This window comes from Neocloeon triangulifer, unplaced genomic scaffold (assembly GCF_031216515.1).
Source record: "Neocloeon triangulifer isolate White Clay Creek 2 clone unplaced genomic scaffold, ASM3121651v1 ptg000006l, whole genome shotgun sequence".
NCBI classification, from domain to species: domain Eukaryota; kingdom Metazoa; phylum Arthropoda; class Insecta; order Ephemeroptera; family Baetidae; genus Neocloeon; species Neocloeon triangulifer.
The window spans coordinates 2478280-2493882 of NW_026775549.1; the positions used below are offsets into that span (position 1 = coordinate 2478280).

Below are 15603 nucleotides of genomic sequence, written 5' to 3' on the forward strand. Positions count from 1 at the left end.
ATTTTCCCGCGCTGAGTGATCTGACCTTTTATTCCGAAACAAAAATAGTAACGTTTTTATGCCAAAAAACCGAGAATTATTTTTGTCAACACTCTGATTTTACTCTCTTGGCACCCATTCCGCACTTTTTCTAGTTTCGACGAATTAAACAGGTTTCACAGAAGATTGGGCATAACAAGGAGATTTTCAAACAAGCCTCTTGAAAAATTAACTTCTCCCCTTGACCCATTTTGCTCCTCCATTTTTGAACGCTGCAGATTGAGTGGCGGCCGCTGAGAGACACACGCGGATATTGCATCAAAATATTTATTTTTGTTGATGCGTTCGTCTCGCGCTCTCGCCAGGGGAATTCAACAAACACGTTGATAGTAAAAGCAGCTCTATACGTATAAAAATACATACTGGCTAGCTGCGTGCGTGAATTACTGGCACGCTGCCCAGTCCGAGTATCCCACAATGGCCAACTCGCGCGCCCCAGAGAGATCACGCCCGCGACTCGCTGCTGAGATGCTGTGTTGCCTCCGCACGCAGTTCTTCCCCGTAACACCATTAAGTTGACCGACGAAAACACGACGCCGGTCGCGGATCACACGGGCCATGAGCCACCAACCCTCAGGTACGCGCACACCTGACGCGCCAATGCTAATTTTAATTTGAAGTTTAGTGTGTTGTTTTTTTTTTTCGTGACGCTCGGCCAATTAAAATGCCGTAGCTTTGTTGGAGTTTGTGACATATCTTTTGGCAGAATTACATACACACGTACGTTGTTTTTAGCCCTCACATTTAATTCATTCTGGCTTTTGACTCGTGTTTGCTTCAGTTTATAATTCTTGTGTAGCTTGACGTTTAAAAATATCAGTTACAGTTTGCCAAATTACATAGAAGTAGAATTCTGTTTAAAATTTGATATCCTTATTATTAAATGAATTGAAGTATAAACGCCATTAAAAGAAGAAAAAACTCATTTCATTGGATGTTTTCGATTTTACCTAGGATTATTAAAGAATCATGAAATAAAATAAATATTTCATAAGATATTTTATTATGTTCCACCAGACACGTGTAGGCAACCTGCGTGTCAATGAAAAATTAGTAGGCTTTAAAGTGCTTTAAAGGCTTTAAAGCATATCTTTTAGATATTAATATTCATTGTTGCAATTTTTTCAAATTGTAATGCAGAAATATTAAATAAACTAGTGAAATTATCCACTATGCTATTGTTAATCAAATTTATATTTTTTAATTTCCACAAATTTTATCAACGTTTAAGATAAATTTCTGCTTTAGTATATTTCTGGGGTCTCTCTTTCAAATTAAATAAATTTATGTTTAATGGTTTCATTAACTTTTGTTTGTTCCAAGATTCTTCAATAACATACGTCGAAATGTAAGTTAAAACTAAAAGTAAAGAATGTTTTCTTGAAAATAAAAAAGAAATTATTAAAATTTCCACACTCAAAATACCTTTGAATTTACAATGAGGTGAATGTGCAGGTGGATGAATATAAAGCCTATTTTTAGTCTTTTTAGTCACACCCAAATTTTCATGTTATGATTTACGATTGAAATATGTTTAGTAATTAAATGTGATAGAAAGATTAATTTTGATTAATTAATTGGAAAATCATTATTCATTAGATTTTTGCTTAAAAATTTCACAATTTGACCTGTCTTTATTATAAATGAAAATAAAATTACGCTTCTTAAAAACATTTATTAAATTATAGAATGAATCCTGCATAATAAATAGATTATTAAATTAGACCTAATAATGAAGCCATGGAATTTGAATTAGTGAAGTTTTTCAAGGCTTCGTCCTTGCTCCTTTCATTCAACCTTCTCATTTGAATTTCACACCGGAAATCAAAAGCCCATATTTCTTTTGAATTTTTGCATCTGATGGACCCAAAAAAATTTGCACAATTTTTCCAGTACAAGAAGGACGTGAAGATCCATGATTGCTGTGCAATATGAGCGGCTTCAATTTTTGCTTTGGCTTTGAAGCATCTTTCTCTTTTTGCGGTCAGTTTTATGACTCGTAATGAGAGCGAGCTCTTTCAACAGACAATTATCAATTCCGAGGCAAATTACGCGATTAGCCGAGGCTTTTCTTTAATCACACCGCGCCGATTTTGCGCAACCTGCACCCGGCCGACGGAGACTTTCTAACGCTTCATTAACCCCTTGACCTTTTTGTTTGCGCGACCCTTTTTTGCACGCGGCCGCAAAAAGCTCGCGAGGAAGAATTATTACTTCATTACCGGTCTGTGGGTCTGGCTACTGCCGAGTGTGTTTTGCCATTTCTTGCCACACACAAACACCTGAATTTTTGGCCCGCCAATGACGATGAGAATATGGACGGATGAAAGAGATTTTGCCGACCTAAAAGAGCCGCCGACCGCAAAGTTTTTTTTTCTGCGAGAGAGCACAGACGGCGAATTCTGAATTGAATTATTAAACAACACACACACGCAGCTCACTGGACGCACCTCACGCTCGGCGTTCTCTTTTTTATGTCGAATAAAATTACGACATAATTACACTCGCTGTCCTAAAGTGGCCGCCTTAAAAAGTGCAGAAATTCGATTTTAAACGGCGCGCAGGTTACTCGATTGTTCAATTCGCTCAACTTGTTGCAGACTTCTCGAATGGAGACAGGCGAAACTTTGACATGTCGTCACATGTACAGAAAATGGCTCGCAAAGGTAGGATTTGCATGCTGGAAAATATGCAGCGGTGAAAATAAAATATGAACGAAATTTAAAAAAAAAAACGGCAATATCTATTATTTCAGCAAAACGAGACGTATTGGCTAATACAAAATTGGAAAAAAGTAATTTGTTGAAAAATTAAAAAATTATGCTAAATAAATCATTGAACTTAAATGAAATTTTTGGCTTGTTTTTTCAAAATAAATGATTTACAATTACAATTTAGTTCTTCTTTTCATCATTCTTCGCTTCTATAATTTATATTTAATTATTTTGAAATCAAAATTTAAAATCTAAATCAAACTCTGTCTTCTGATTCATTTTCCGAATCCAAATTAATATTTATTCTATTCTTGTCACTTAATTAAAGAGACAATTACATCAAATCTCTCTTATGATACTGTTAATATTTTCCTTCGAAAGCTTATTTTCTCTCGCTCGAAACTGGCAGATTTGTTGAACTTTTTTCTCTTCCATTCTCAAAAGAGGTTCACCAAATCTGAAAATAGACTCTGGAAATCAATTCAGTAGACCAAATTTTCCGCACACTTCTTGCTCTTTTAAACCTTTGCTGGAAATATCAATCTGTGATTTTTATTTGGTTTTTTCTAAAATTTACAGCTATCCAAAAAGTTGTTGGAAATCCTCCGCTCAAAAAGGATAACGCTATTATGATGGAGGCAGCTTCAAGCGAGTGCTCGGAATGTAAGTACCATTTTCAATTATCTTGATCGAATTGTTAAGATGTGGGAGAAACTGGAATCAAAAACTTTGAATTATTATTTTCCCTTAAATTCTCAAAAAACAAACATTAAATGGAATTATATCTGCTTCATTTTAAATTTAAAAAAATATCACAGTGTTGAAATTTTGATATAGTTAAGTCATAAAATTTGACACCTTTTTCATCAATTAATTTTTTCGATTCAACTGATAGAATATATAGCAATATACAATCGTGTGACGACCTAGCGCAAGCAATTTAATAATTGTACACCACATTTATACACAATATTTTAACAGACGAAAACTTTTGCATATAGTCATACTAACCCTATAACAATAATGTGATTTCATTGCACAATCAGCATAGCTCATCATTAAATTAAATTTGCAAAATTTAGTAAAAGTAGAAATTAATGTAAATATCGAAAATATAGTCATTTAACTTTAATTTAATTATTTTAAATAAAGTAAACTTTTTTTGCCATAAATAAAACAAAGAAAAACAAAATAAAAGTTGCTTAAAAATTAAAACAATTTTTTTGTTATTTATTTAAACTTTTAATTAATTTTTTTTTATGCTAAAGCTGTAGTAAAATTTGCGCTTTTTATTTAGAACACAACAGGAACACAATTAATATATTTAATTATGATGTTTCTCTTAATGTTTTATGCAGAAAAAATATGATTTGTATGCTAAAATATATTAATATAGAAATCAAATTGGATTGTGGTGACGAAGGGCTGAAGAATATCATTATGTAATTGAATATTGAATCAAAATTAATACAGATCATCGCAAAAAGTACCTGTATAGTGCTCAAATTTTGACAAATTGCATTATCTTCAAATTAAAAAAAAATCTCTTCATTTAGATCATGTAAAATTCCTGATACAATCAAAAATTGTAGTAAAGATGATATATAAATAATTAATTTGAATAAGCAGAATTAAGAATTTCTTTCTGCTCCTCTTGTGCAGAGTTAAAAAGCAATGAGTGGGTCTGGGCGTCAAAGGCGCGGTAGATGTCCTCAGCGGATTGTGTCTGGGGCTCCGCGAGTGAAAGAAAATTGTGCCCACGGCGAGGCTTGGGACCACCAATGAGTGTCATTCCTTCTTAATTGATTATACACCATCTTTGTTTTAATGAATGTAAGAGGCCGTTCTCGGAGTCGATTGGTCTGGCCGTGGCCGAGAGGTATGTCCAATAATGCGCTCGAGCAGCAGCCATATCGTGTGGGATTCGCGAAAAAAAAAGGAATAAAGTCTGTCGCCGCTCTCCTCTCTCTGATACAAAATAATTATTACATTTGCTCCGACGAGAAAAGAGAAAAAAATAATATAAAGAAAGTCTGTTAAATTTTCCGTTTCCGCGCCGCCAGCGTGTTTTTGTCTTTGGGTAAATTATTTGTGGTCACTTTATGGTTGGGTAACTGTCGAGAGAGAGAGAAAGATGGGCAGCATTATTATTATGTAGCGGTTTGCTACTGCCTCTCTCTCGCTCCTGCAATTATATTTTGGGTGAACGAACTTGATGAGACAATGTCACATTTCCATGTCACACCGTCTGCACTGAATTTTTTCTACTTGCGTCGCGAAAGTTGGTCACTCGCTGCAGATATGGACGTGCTGACACTTTTTCAGGCGTGGAGGATTTTCCGCGCCGAGCGAAAATGAGCCGAGAGCTGCTTTAAATTCCTATCAGAATTTTTCTCTCACCAACGGAATACTAAAAAAATGCACCTTAATGGCCTCTTTTTGACGCGGATTTGGAGAAAATAAGTGACGAATTTGTTACGGCGAATGTACACGTGCATCGGCGCTTTAATGTAATGTCCATACATCATTATTTATAAGTAGTGTTCACATACAAGGAGTTTCGAATAGCAAAATGATCTACTTTTCAGTGCAAAATAGAAAATAAAATACTTAAAAAGCGATTTTTAACCATATATTATTCTACCTTTGGATCAAAAATGTAATTTTTGACTCTGATATAAGCAGACATTGATTTATTTTACAATTTTTCTCACGATCTTGTGGACAAATAACTGTAAAAAGTGTATATTGATTCAATTTTTAATACAAAATTAACTATTTTTGATTCTGCTTTCATGTCAATATTCATTTCATTCGCTTAGGAAGTAGATAAACAAAAAATTCTGTTTTTCATAATATTGTTGCTATCGCTATTTAACAAAACATTAATCCTGTGATCCACCATTATAAAATTTTTCTATCAATAAATTTTGCAACAAATTTCAAAGAATCATTTTAATAGAACTCAATTATTTTGGGGAAATGTTATTACGAAAAGATTTAAGATAAATGCAGTTGATGCAGGATCAAGAAAAATAAGAGGAAGTGTCCCCAGTAAAACAAATGTTCTCATATCAACATAATCAAATATATTCATATTTGATGAAAATGTTCTCAACTTCATTCAAAGTTGACATTGATAAAAGTTCATTTGATTGATGAGAATTTCTTTTTCCTCACATCGGCACATTAGAATTTATAAAGCAAACTAAGCGTCTTTTTAAAGGACATTAAATTTACCATCAAGCAAGAATCCTTAAAAAGTAGCTGAATTTCCTTTTTAAAATTTTGTTTCCTTAATTATGTACACAAAGTCCTTAAGCTTTTTGTGGGGATTTGCGGTTAATGGTAATGTGGTTAGGGTATTCCAAAATGCACAACTTTTTTTAATGATTAATGCAGAGCAATAGAATCCCTTCTATTCTCTTAAACTTTCCCCATTTTTTATAATTTGCTAATTGTTAAAAAAAATTTCTCTATATCAACATTATCAACCATAAAAAATTAATTAGAGTAAAAACAGGAAACTGCAACCTGAAAATTAAAAAAAATGATATTCCTATACCTAAAGATTGGTCATTATTTTCGTTCAATATTTCCCATCAATATAGTATAGATGTATAGGTTGTCAATAAAAATTTCCCTTTGAAGCAGAAATTTCAAATTGACAGCCCTTGGCTACGATGCCGCTCCACTTTTCAACAATCAAAATTTCTATCGCCAAAGCCTTGTCAGCACCAATGATGATAATGTGGGCCAAAAATAACTGCCCTCGCGGGTCGAACTGAGCAGAGCTCCTGCGTGTGATTGATGAGCGCTTGCAATAAAATATAAAACCGATATTATTCACAACGACGGCTGCGGTGGTAAAAAAAAAGAAAGAAACCGGCAGGAGGAAAAAAGTCGGCGCGGCACTCGTTGCTCTTTTGTGTTTGTTTTAAGTGCCGCCAGTGATTCAGATTGTAATTGGCACACCAGGGTTAGTGACCACGCGGTGACCTCGACAAGGTTGTCTTGGGGCCTAAGGGGGTCCAGCTCATCACACAGGAAAAATATTTTTGCCGCCGCCGCTCTTTTTGCCAAAGTTGAATCACTCCGGTGGGCCACAAACAAAAGCTGACTTTTTAATTGCCGCGGCATCTGTAAACGCATGTAATGAAATGAGGACGGCGTTTTTTTCATTTTCCGCAACGCTCTCCCCTAGAGGCGATAGGGACAATGTTGGAAATCCCAAGGTTGGAAACGCGGAGGAGGAAGGAACTAAGCATTTAAATTAAATAAATTTATGCTTCACGTTCAGTTTTTAAATAAATTTAAAAATAAACATCTAAATTATATTACACAATTTTTTTAATTAATTACTTGTTATCTAATTTAGCTTGTTTTTATATTTTATTAAATATCGAAATAATATCTTTCAATACATTTTACAAACTCAAAGAATGACTTTAAAATAATCTATTTAAATAATAAATAATTTTATGATACTTTTGAAATACATTTTGGAACTAATTCAAATTATGGCTTATCTTCTCTACCTTTGAATTAAATTACATTCATTTTATTGGCCCCCAAATCTACTAAAAAATTTAATTAACTGCTTTCTGCTGCAAAGTAATTACCATAGGGTGATATATATCTCTCAACTTGTTGCATTGCAGCCCAAATTGCTATAGTTTAAATATCAAAATGAGCAAACACAAATTTGGAGCTGAAATCTGTTGGTGCATAGTGAAAGTTGTTGCTGGGCCTTTGTCATTTTATCCTCGACCTCAAGAGCAGAAGGATGAGAGAGCGCAGCAGAGAGTGCGGTGGAAAATCTAAAATAAACCTCTCCAATTACTTAATTGCCCGCAATTTGGCCGGCTGGGCCCTTTGTGGTTAGCTCGAGAGAGCGGCGGCTCGCGAGGGGACCGGACGGCCGGAGAGAAAGAGCCCGACACCTATTACTTTGGCCCTGCACTAACAAGTGCGCGCGCCGAGATTGGCGTGTAATGTGCGTTCTGCCCTCTCTCATCTGTCGCTCAAAATGAGACGCTCAGCCGGAGACGCGCTTTTTCGAAATTACTCTCCGGGGACGGGGAAAAAATTGAATCAAATCGTCTGTTTCTCTGAAGGGGAAGAAATCAAAGGAACCGAAAATCTAGTGCGAGGGTATTTTCCGCCTATCATATTTGTTGGGGTGCGAAGCTTGAAATTATTGACAGAGCACTCGAGCGATAAACTCGGTGGCTAATTTGTGATGACGATACACAATATGGAGAGATGCCATTATGCACGGCGGGCCACTCCAAAAAGGTGCTGCCGTCGTCAGCTCCCGGATCGGGGCCAACGCGTGCCAAAGTGCTCTCCGCGTGCACATCGAATTACAAAAATTTCCACATTTTTTTGACACAATCATTTTGCTTTTGCTTTCTGTTCTTCTCTCTTTTTTGGCAAGAAGCAGTTGCCATGGACACCACACGCCCGCGAAAATCAATTTGGAAAATTTCACGGCCCAGTGAGATAATTTACGGTGGGACCTTGGGCGCCACTTGGAGTCGACGCCTCCGCCGCGTTATGAAATTACCGGCTGATTGGCGCTTGTTAGGGAGCGCCTGCCGTCTGGCCCACTTATGCAACACGATGAACGCCGCAGCGTGGCACGTTGCATAAGCTGAAGCACCTCTCCTTTTTCTCGCGCCAAACACGCTTTGACTTTTGGTGTTGGAATCACTGACTCGACGAAATGATGCGAAAAGTAATTTTTCCATGAATAGTGTGCTCAATTTTTTTTGCTTTTACATTGCTTCTGATAATATTTTTTGTGCATTGTGTCACTTTAATTTAAAAAAAGGTAAACCGAAAACAAACATTTTAAATTTTTATACTTATCTAGCGAATTATTTTTGAGCTGTTGAAAATTTTGTAGGAAATTTTCCTCAATTTAAGTTAATCATGCATCAATCATACTAAAAATTTTAAGAAAAGATTTTTTATCTGCTTTTAAGGCGTATGTCTTCTTTGAAAATCAGCATGGCCATAGAATTTAACCTAATTCCAATTGAAAAGTTAAGTTTATTTGTGAAAATAAAATTTTTGCTAGTAAAAATAAGAGTTAGCTTCATATTAGAATAAAGACACTTTTACCAGTCTAGAGAAACGTTATGAGAGGAAATTCACAAATGTCAAGAACAAGCAATGGTGAGGTTAATTTGTAGAATTTTAATTAAACTCGCCGGTTGGAGGTTTGTTTGCAAAGAGTGTTTTGTTTGCAAAAACAAACTTTTCTTCTGCGCAGTTCGTGCAAATGTTTTGCGTTGCTTTGGGCTTTCTCTTCACTTTTTTTCGACCGTGGTGAATGTGCGGTAAAAGGTAAAATGTACTTCAAATTCAACACAGCCTCGATTCTCAAACATCAAAGCATTGCCTACCTGCTTTCATTTTTTTTTTAACTCTCCATTGTTGCTTCTCTCCGTTGCTGATGGAAATGCAAAAATAACGTGCGTTTAAAACAATGGCAATTTTTCCTTTTTGAGAGAAAATCTGCTGCGGCACAGAGCATTTTCTTTTAAATTATTTGCTGTTTTGAGCCAACTGAGAGTGAACATTGAGGCATTTTATAAGACTCTTGTTATAAAGACATAAAAAATGCATTAAAAAAACTTAATTTTGAATCATACAAATATTAAACAAAAGAACGCTGAGAAAGCTTCATAATATTTAATTAAATATATAAAAGAAGAAAAACAATATGTCTAGACACAATACTACTTAGAGGGACACAAGGTATTTATTTATATTCAGTTCTTTTGATGCATTATTGGAACCAAAATCTTAATTTAATTCAGCTGCTTAGAAATATTAAAATATAAATTATTTGATGTTCAGCTTGTATTTGAGTAACAATTAAGAAAATTCATTGTTAATCCTGCTGGAAAAAGTTATAAAATACTGTGTTAAGAAACAAATTTTTTTATTCTCTGTAAAGAGAAAAAATTCTCTTTTGGGTGAGAATTCGAGCAAGTGGCTTGATTTATGCGGTCCATACCAAAATTGAGCAAGTGGAGCTCACTGAGGCGGAAGGACTTGAATAATGAATAATCTCGGGGCGCGATAATACACCGCACACTGTGCTGTGCACCGCCGATGGAGTGCGGCGTGGACGCACAATTTGTTTGCAAGTACGCAAGAATAATGCGCAACATGCCGTCCAAATATTTGGCTTTTGATCGTTCACGGTTCAAATAATATTGCTGGTGAACATTCTCGGCGCGAGCAGCAGTGCGTGATGTTTGTTTGGCGAAACGCACGCCGCGGCCGCAGGAACTGCTTCCCCCCTCTCCCTCCATCCCTGAACCCAGCAAATATTTTGTTGCGTTTCGGATCAATCGGCCACTCTCGTGGCCCAAAGGCCCACTTTGTGGTAAATAATTTTCTCACATTACATTATATAATTAGATAAATTGTTTGATTTTAAGCAGTGCACGTTCTGGAAGTTAAGATTATATTTAGTCATTACTCATTATTTAATTTAAAATAAAAGAAAAAAACTTACGTCTCTCATAGTTCGTCTGCTATTTTGGTCAGCAGATTTCCAAACACTTATATTCTTTCAAAACTGTTTTTTTTTCAGGAAGTATCTCATTTTTGTCTCAATTTTGTTCTAATTTTTTTTAATCAGATTATTTGTTGCTGTGTTTCATGATTTTTGTAGATGTTTCTTTTCTCAAACATTTAATGCTGAATTCTATTAGCAATAATCATTGAAATGAAATCAAAACTGTTCATATTTATAATTTTTATACACAACATGGTTTTTACTGATACTTGTTTAATAGGAAATTAGACTTTTTTATTCCTCAAATTTTGAATCATGCTCTTCATGATCTATAAGTCCTAAATCCCAGCTTCAATTTTTCATGAAATGTTTTTATAAATTAGTAGCTTTTAATTTCGTAAAATAAATTTTTCGCTAAGTTGCTCTTCTGATTTTCAATAATTTATTCATATTTTTTGTTCAATTGGATAAAGACAAATATTCTCTTAGACACTCAATTAAAAACTCTCTTTCTCAACCTTCCCAGTTCTACGCCAAGCCAGAGGCAACTTGGAAGGAACTTTTGGCAATCTCTGTGGCAACACAACAGTTTTATTTAGCAAAGTTCTAGTCTACGGCACCATCTATTTGTGTTTGTCTTTCTCTCCGCCACGCTTGTTCAATGTTCGATTCGAGGGTGTGTTCCGCCGACGAAATGCGTGGCGTGTGTGAAGATGAGAACGTGCGACACGCGGCCTGCCTGCTTTATCTGGCGTGTATAATTAAAGGTTTGAGCACCTGTTGTATCGTGTTACGCACAGGTAATAAAGCACCCGGCATCGCCAACAGCACCCACCAATCAATAATAAAATTGGGAGCCATCGAAGTGAGGCAGTAATTAACTTAATGCGTAGAATGTGTGCCCGTCTCCGCCTCCCTTCGCCAACTGCTGGCAACATAAATTTCTTGTCTAAAGTTTCAATAGCAACAAAGCTTACAAATATTTTTATTAAAATAAAATATAATTTCCAATAAAAAGGGCAAATAAAAGGGGGCAAATAGTTGCATATATATTAATCATTTTTAAAATGAAATTTTATTCCCAACAATCCCAACTCTATTCTTCTTTCTTTCGCTGCCATCAATTTAAAATGCAGGTCGCTGTCAAAACAAACCGCAAATCAAACACCTCGATGAATACTTCGTTTTGCAGCAGATGAATATTGCACCACTCTATATGTTCCTCACCATATGAAAATCCACCGTTATACCCTCTATGATGGTGCATAAATTTATATCGGGGCGAATCATAATTTGCACACGTACTCTCCAACAAATCAAAAGCAGAGCCCCCATTCATTACTTAAGCGATGGCGTCAGTTGCACGCAACAATCGATGGGATGAGAGGAGAGGGACGCGCTAACTATAAATTCTCATCGCGAATTCCATTTCGATTGCAATCGTCAGCTTTTATCTAAAGACGAAATGACGGAGAACAAAATTAGCTTCGTGCGATGGAAAAGCAATCGGCACGAGACAAAATATATAATAATTGAAGAGTGGATGACTTTTTTTCGCAGAGCGGTAAATTGGCAAGAAATGTTCGCACTTCCAGAGATAGGATATAGGAGTGACCGACCGCAACAAACCCCCTTTGTGCCAAGTTTACTACCTCGCCGTAATAACCAAGTCGCTGCAAAAGTGATTGGCTCCTAAAATAGAAACTTCCACTTCCTTCGGCAGAATCGCTTAAGAGGGTGGAAATCAAATTCATGCAGGTCGAACGAGGAAAACGCCACACAATGAAATTTGGCAGCAATTAAAATCAATAAAAATGTGTATTATTTGACGAAGTAATTAATTACCGCATGGCTGCGCGAAACCCATCAAATCATAAATACGGTCCTTCTCTTTTGCTCAGAGCGAAATTTGGAGAGTGGAAAGGATCCCATACAAAAATGGAAGCAAGAAAAAATAAAATACCTCTGTGTGCCCTGAGGACAAGTGGTGACGTCAAAGAACGAACCTACATTGTCGGCTGTTGGGCTTCTCTGTTCTGTTCAGGTGAATTTTCGCCGAGAACAAGTGCAGAGTCAACAACAGTGCAGAATGGGCGGCCATTTATTAAAATGCAACTCTCGTAAAAGAATTAAAGTGAGTCCGAGAGAGACTTTTTACACTACGGTGGCAGAGATTACGCTCGTAGGACTGATTAGAGTTTTTTCCAGCTAGACAGCATGAATAATTTATAAAACTGTGATAAATGGAAAATTTATATGCTAGACACAAGTAAACAAAGTAATGATATTTAAATTTATGTAAAACTTACAAATATTGAAATTCTATTTTGGAAAAAATTTTCCTATGCTCTATTTGATCTAGAAATTTTATCTAGTCTTCCGTAGTCTACAAATATTATATTAACGTCTTAAAGTTTCCAGAGCGGAAGCATCTTTTGGGTCCGCCTTATTGATTTTGGAAACCTCTGAAACTATAATTTTGATATTTTGTCTGAAAGCAATTTCGTAAAACCTCTCAAGTTTCATAATAATGGGATTGCATTTCCAAAAATATCCACCCTTTACATTAAATTGAGTTCACAAATATTTATATTTTATATTTTTTCTAAAGTAATATTGCGAGAGTTTATACTGAGCTGGTTGCATAAAAGAGGATTTGCTCCCTCCACGGAGGGCGCGCGCGGTTCATCTTAATTAAAGGGTTGGCGCGTCAATCGTCGTCATCCATCCGCCGTAACCCGATTTTTCACGCTGACAGAAACGAGTCGCGCCGATGATCGAGTCTGCCGGTGACTGGATTAGCATCAATTTGAATGCGAGCGGCGATCTTGCCGAGGTAATTGGCAGGCATAGGGTGTGACGTGTATGCGCGCAGGTAATGAGGCCGGCTTGTTAATTCGACCCCTGTGGAGAGGTGCTGGCGGTTTAATGCTTCGCTGGCCGATGGGTTAGATTGAGATCGAGCACAAACGTCTTCTACAAACTTGAAGTCAGTGATTTGCAAACAATAATTTCTAGCACTACTTTTTTAAATTTTGTTACTATTTAAATATTAGGGCTTTATATATTGTGGTGTGCTACATTATTTAATTACGATCTAATTTTTCTTAAATTTTCTTATTGAATTGAAATTTATTTTATAAAAATTAAAATACGATTTAATCAAGTTTCATATATTTATTATAAAAAAAGTGATAAATCAATGATGTTGAAAGTTCATAACAATCACAGTAATTATGATCTGTAATTTATAATTCAGCTTTTATAAGTAAAATTTACAATTGTAACCTTTATTTATTTCAATTAAATTAATTTAATTATTAGTCGTTAGTTAACTATATTTCGATATTGTAATATGATAACCTAAAACGTGCTTGTAACTTTGTAATATTCATATTTTTCTAAATAAATTAAATATTACCAAAAAATATTCTGATAATTCAGTCTTTCAAAATCAAGATATATGTAATAAAATAAAATAATAAAAATTTGAAAATGAAGGTTAAATTTTAATTAAAAAATCATCCTAAAATAATATTTTTCAAAGAAAGAAATTAAAATTTTTATTAACGAAGTTTAAAAACAAAAACTTGACTCTGTCTGCCAGCAAACTCCACAAAATGCGTCTTTCAATTTCACTTTTCATAAGCTAGTGGCGTCCAGTCGGAAGAGAAAAGAAAATCCGCAAACAAAATAATACATTTTTATGCAGATGAGGCAAGATTTCGCGTAGGACCGCATAGTTTAGTTATTGGACGGGCTGAATGAGCGAGAGCTGGAGCTTTTTTGCTGTGTCGTCGTCACGCTTTGGCGCAGTACGGATCCTCTTAGGGTAGCGCCGGCCGAGGTGGATGGATGAACGAACATCCCTCCAGTCGTCACTCGGCCGCTGTTGCGTGCAGTTCCATCTCCCAAGCTCTGCTCGGCGCCTCCGCTCACTTCTCGCGTGTCCTGCACTTCCAACAGACGGCAAACAGGTGGGTTTGTTTCCCTCTGCCCCGCCTCAAACAGGGTAACATAATATTTATTCACACCCTTTCCCACCGACTGCTTCTTTTTATCTCTCGCTGCCCAAATTGCGACGTGATCCGTGATCTGACATTAGGAACTAATTAATTGGGACATAAAAAAGTAAGGTGAAATTTTAAAATGTTTATTATAAATATGAATATTTGTAAATAATTATTTGCATCAATTTGTCCAAATGTTTACACGATTTTTGCAGGAAAATGGAAAAATTGTTGGAATACAACATTAAGAAGAACCTCCAATTTAAAGAATTTGAGCACATTAGTCAAAATAAAAAATAGCTTTCATGCTCCATTTAAATATAGAGGGGAGAGAATTTACAATTAGAATATTCCAGACTGCATTTCTTTAAATAAATAAATCTGATTAAAGGTTTTACATACCAGAATACTAATTAAATTTTAAAATTGTTGTATGATCTAGTTATCGATTTTAATAACTAATTTCTTCTAAAACAACACGTCAAAACTAAATAAAAAAATTAAAATTAAAAAAAAAATCAGAAAAATTTAAAGTTCTTAGTTTAAGCTAAAAAAAATTATCTGCACTATTAAATTTTTGGTAATAAATAAATTAATTTATTTATTAACTCGTTTTATAATTTTTTTTAATACTGGGCGTTTCATCTTTTTGTCACGTAGCTCACAAACTATGCGTGCGAGAGGTGAGCGTCACCTTATTGTATTATAAACGCGACGTAGAACAGAAATTAAATAGACATCTATGCAACCGGCACAACTCGGCTTCGCAGCGGGATAGTATTTGCCGAGCTCAAAGGCGCTAGATTCATTAAATGAAGACCAGCAAACTATGCAGCAGCATTAACCCTTGTGTTCTCATTGTTGGCGCTTTATTAAAATGAATATAAATGCGCCTCCGCGAGGAATAATATTAGCGAACAAGTTCCTCCGTAATATGTTTCATTACCCGGGTCTCCCCAGTTGAGGGCTTCGTGCGCGATTTGAATCAGTCTGTCGCTGCAGGACAATCATAATCTTCATGACAAAAAGGCACGTCCATTTGCAACAAGAAAAAAAAAACATTATGCCTCGTCATTTCATTTTTTGACCGTTTCTTTGATCTTTTGTCATTGTGGATGGAAAAATTCCGCTGTCAAACGAGAGGACGCTAATTAATTTTCAGCTAATTAGAGGAAACTCGGTCAACATTAACCGGAGCTCTCCAATCATGCGAGAAATTCGTTTAACGTAACGTTGAATTTTCACCGAAATTAGTCTGTGTTCCATGAAAACCATTCAATCGCACAATCAAAATGAGAGG

At 35.6% G+C, this 15603-nt stretch overlaps 1 protein-coding gene across 1 annotated transcript in view; it reads left to right on the plus strand.

Moving 5' to 3' along the window:
* The first annotated feature begins 489 nt into the window (after positions 1-489).
* The window catches only part of LOC132194070 (Kv channel-interacting protein 1-like), a 33921-nt gene continuing 18807 nt past the window's right edge, over positions 490-15603 (plus strand). The window contains exons 1-3 of the mRNA XM_059615131.1: positions 490-616; positions 2640-2705; positions 3333-3416. Of these exons, the coding sequence (XP_059471114.1) occupies positions 598-616; positions 2640-2705; positions 3333-3416 (169 nt within the window). The 5' untranslated portion in view covers positions 490-597. The remainder of the gene's footprint in view (positions 617-2639; positions 2706-3332; positions 3417-15603) is intronic.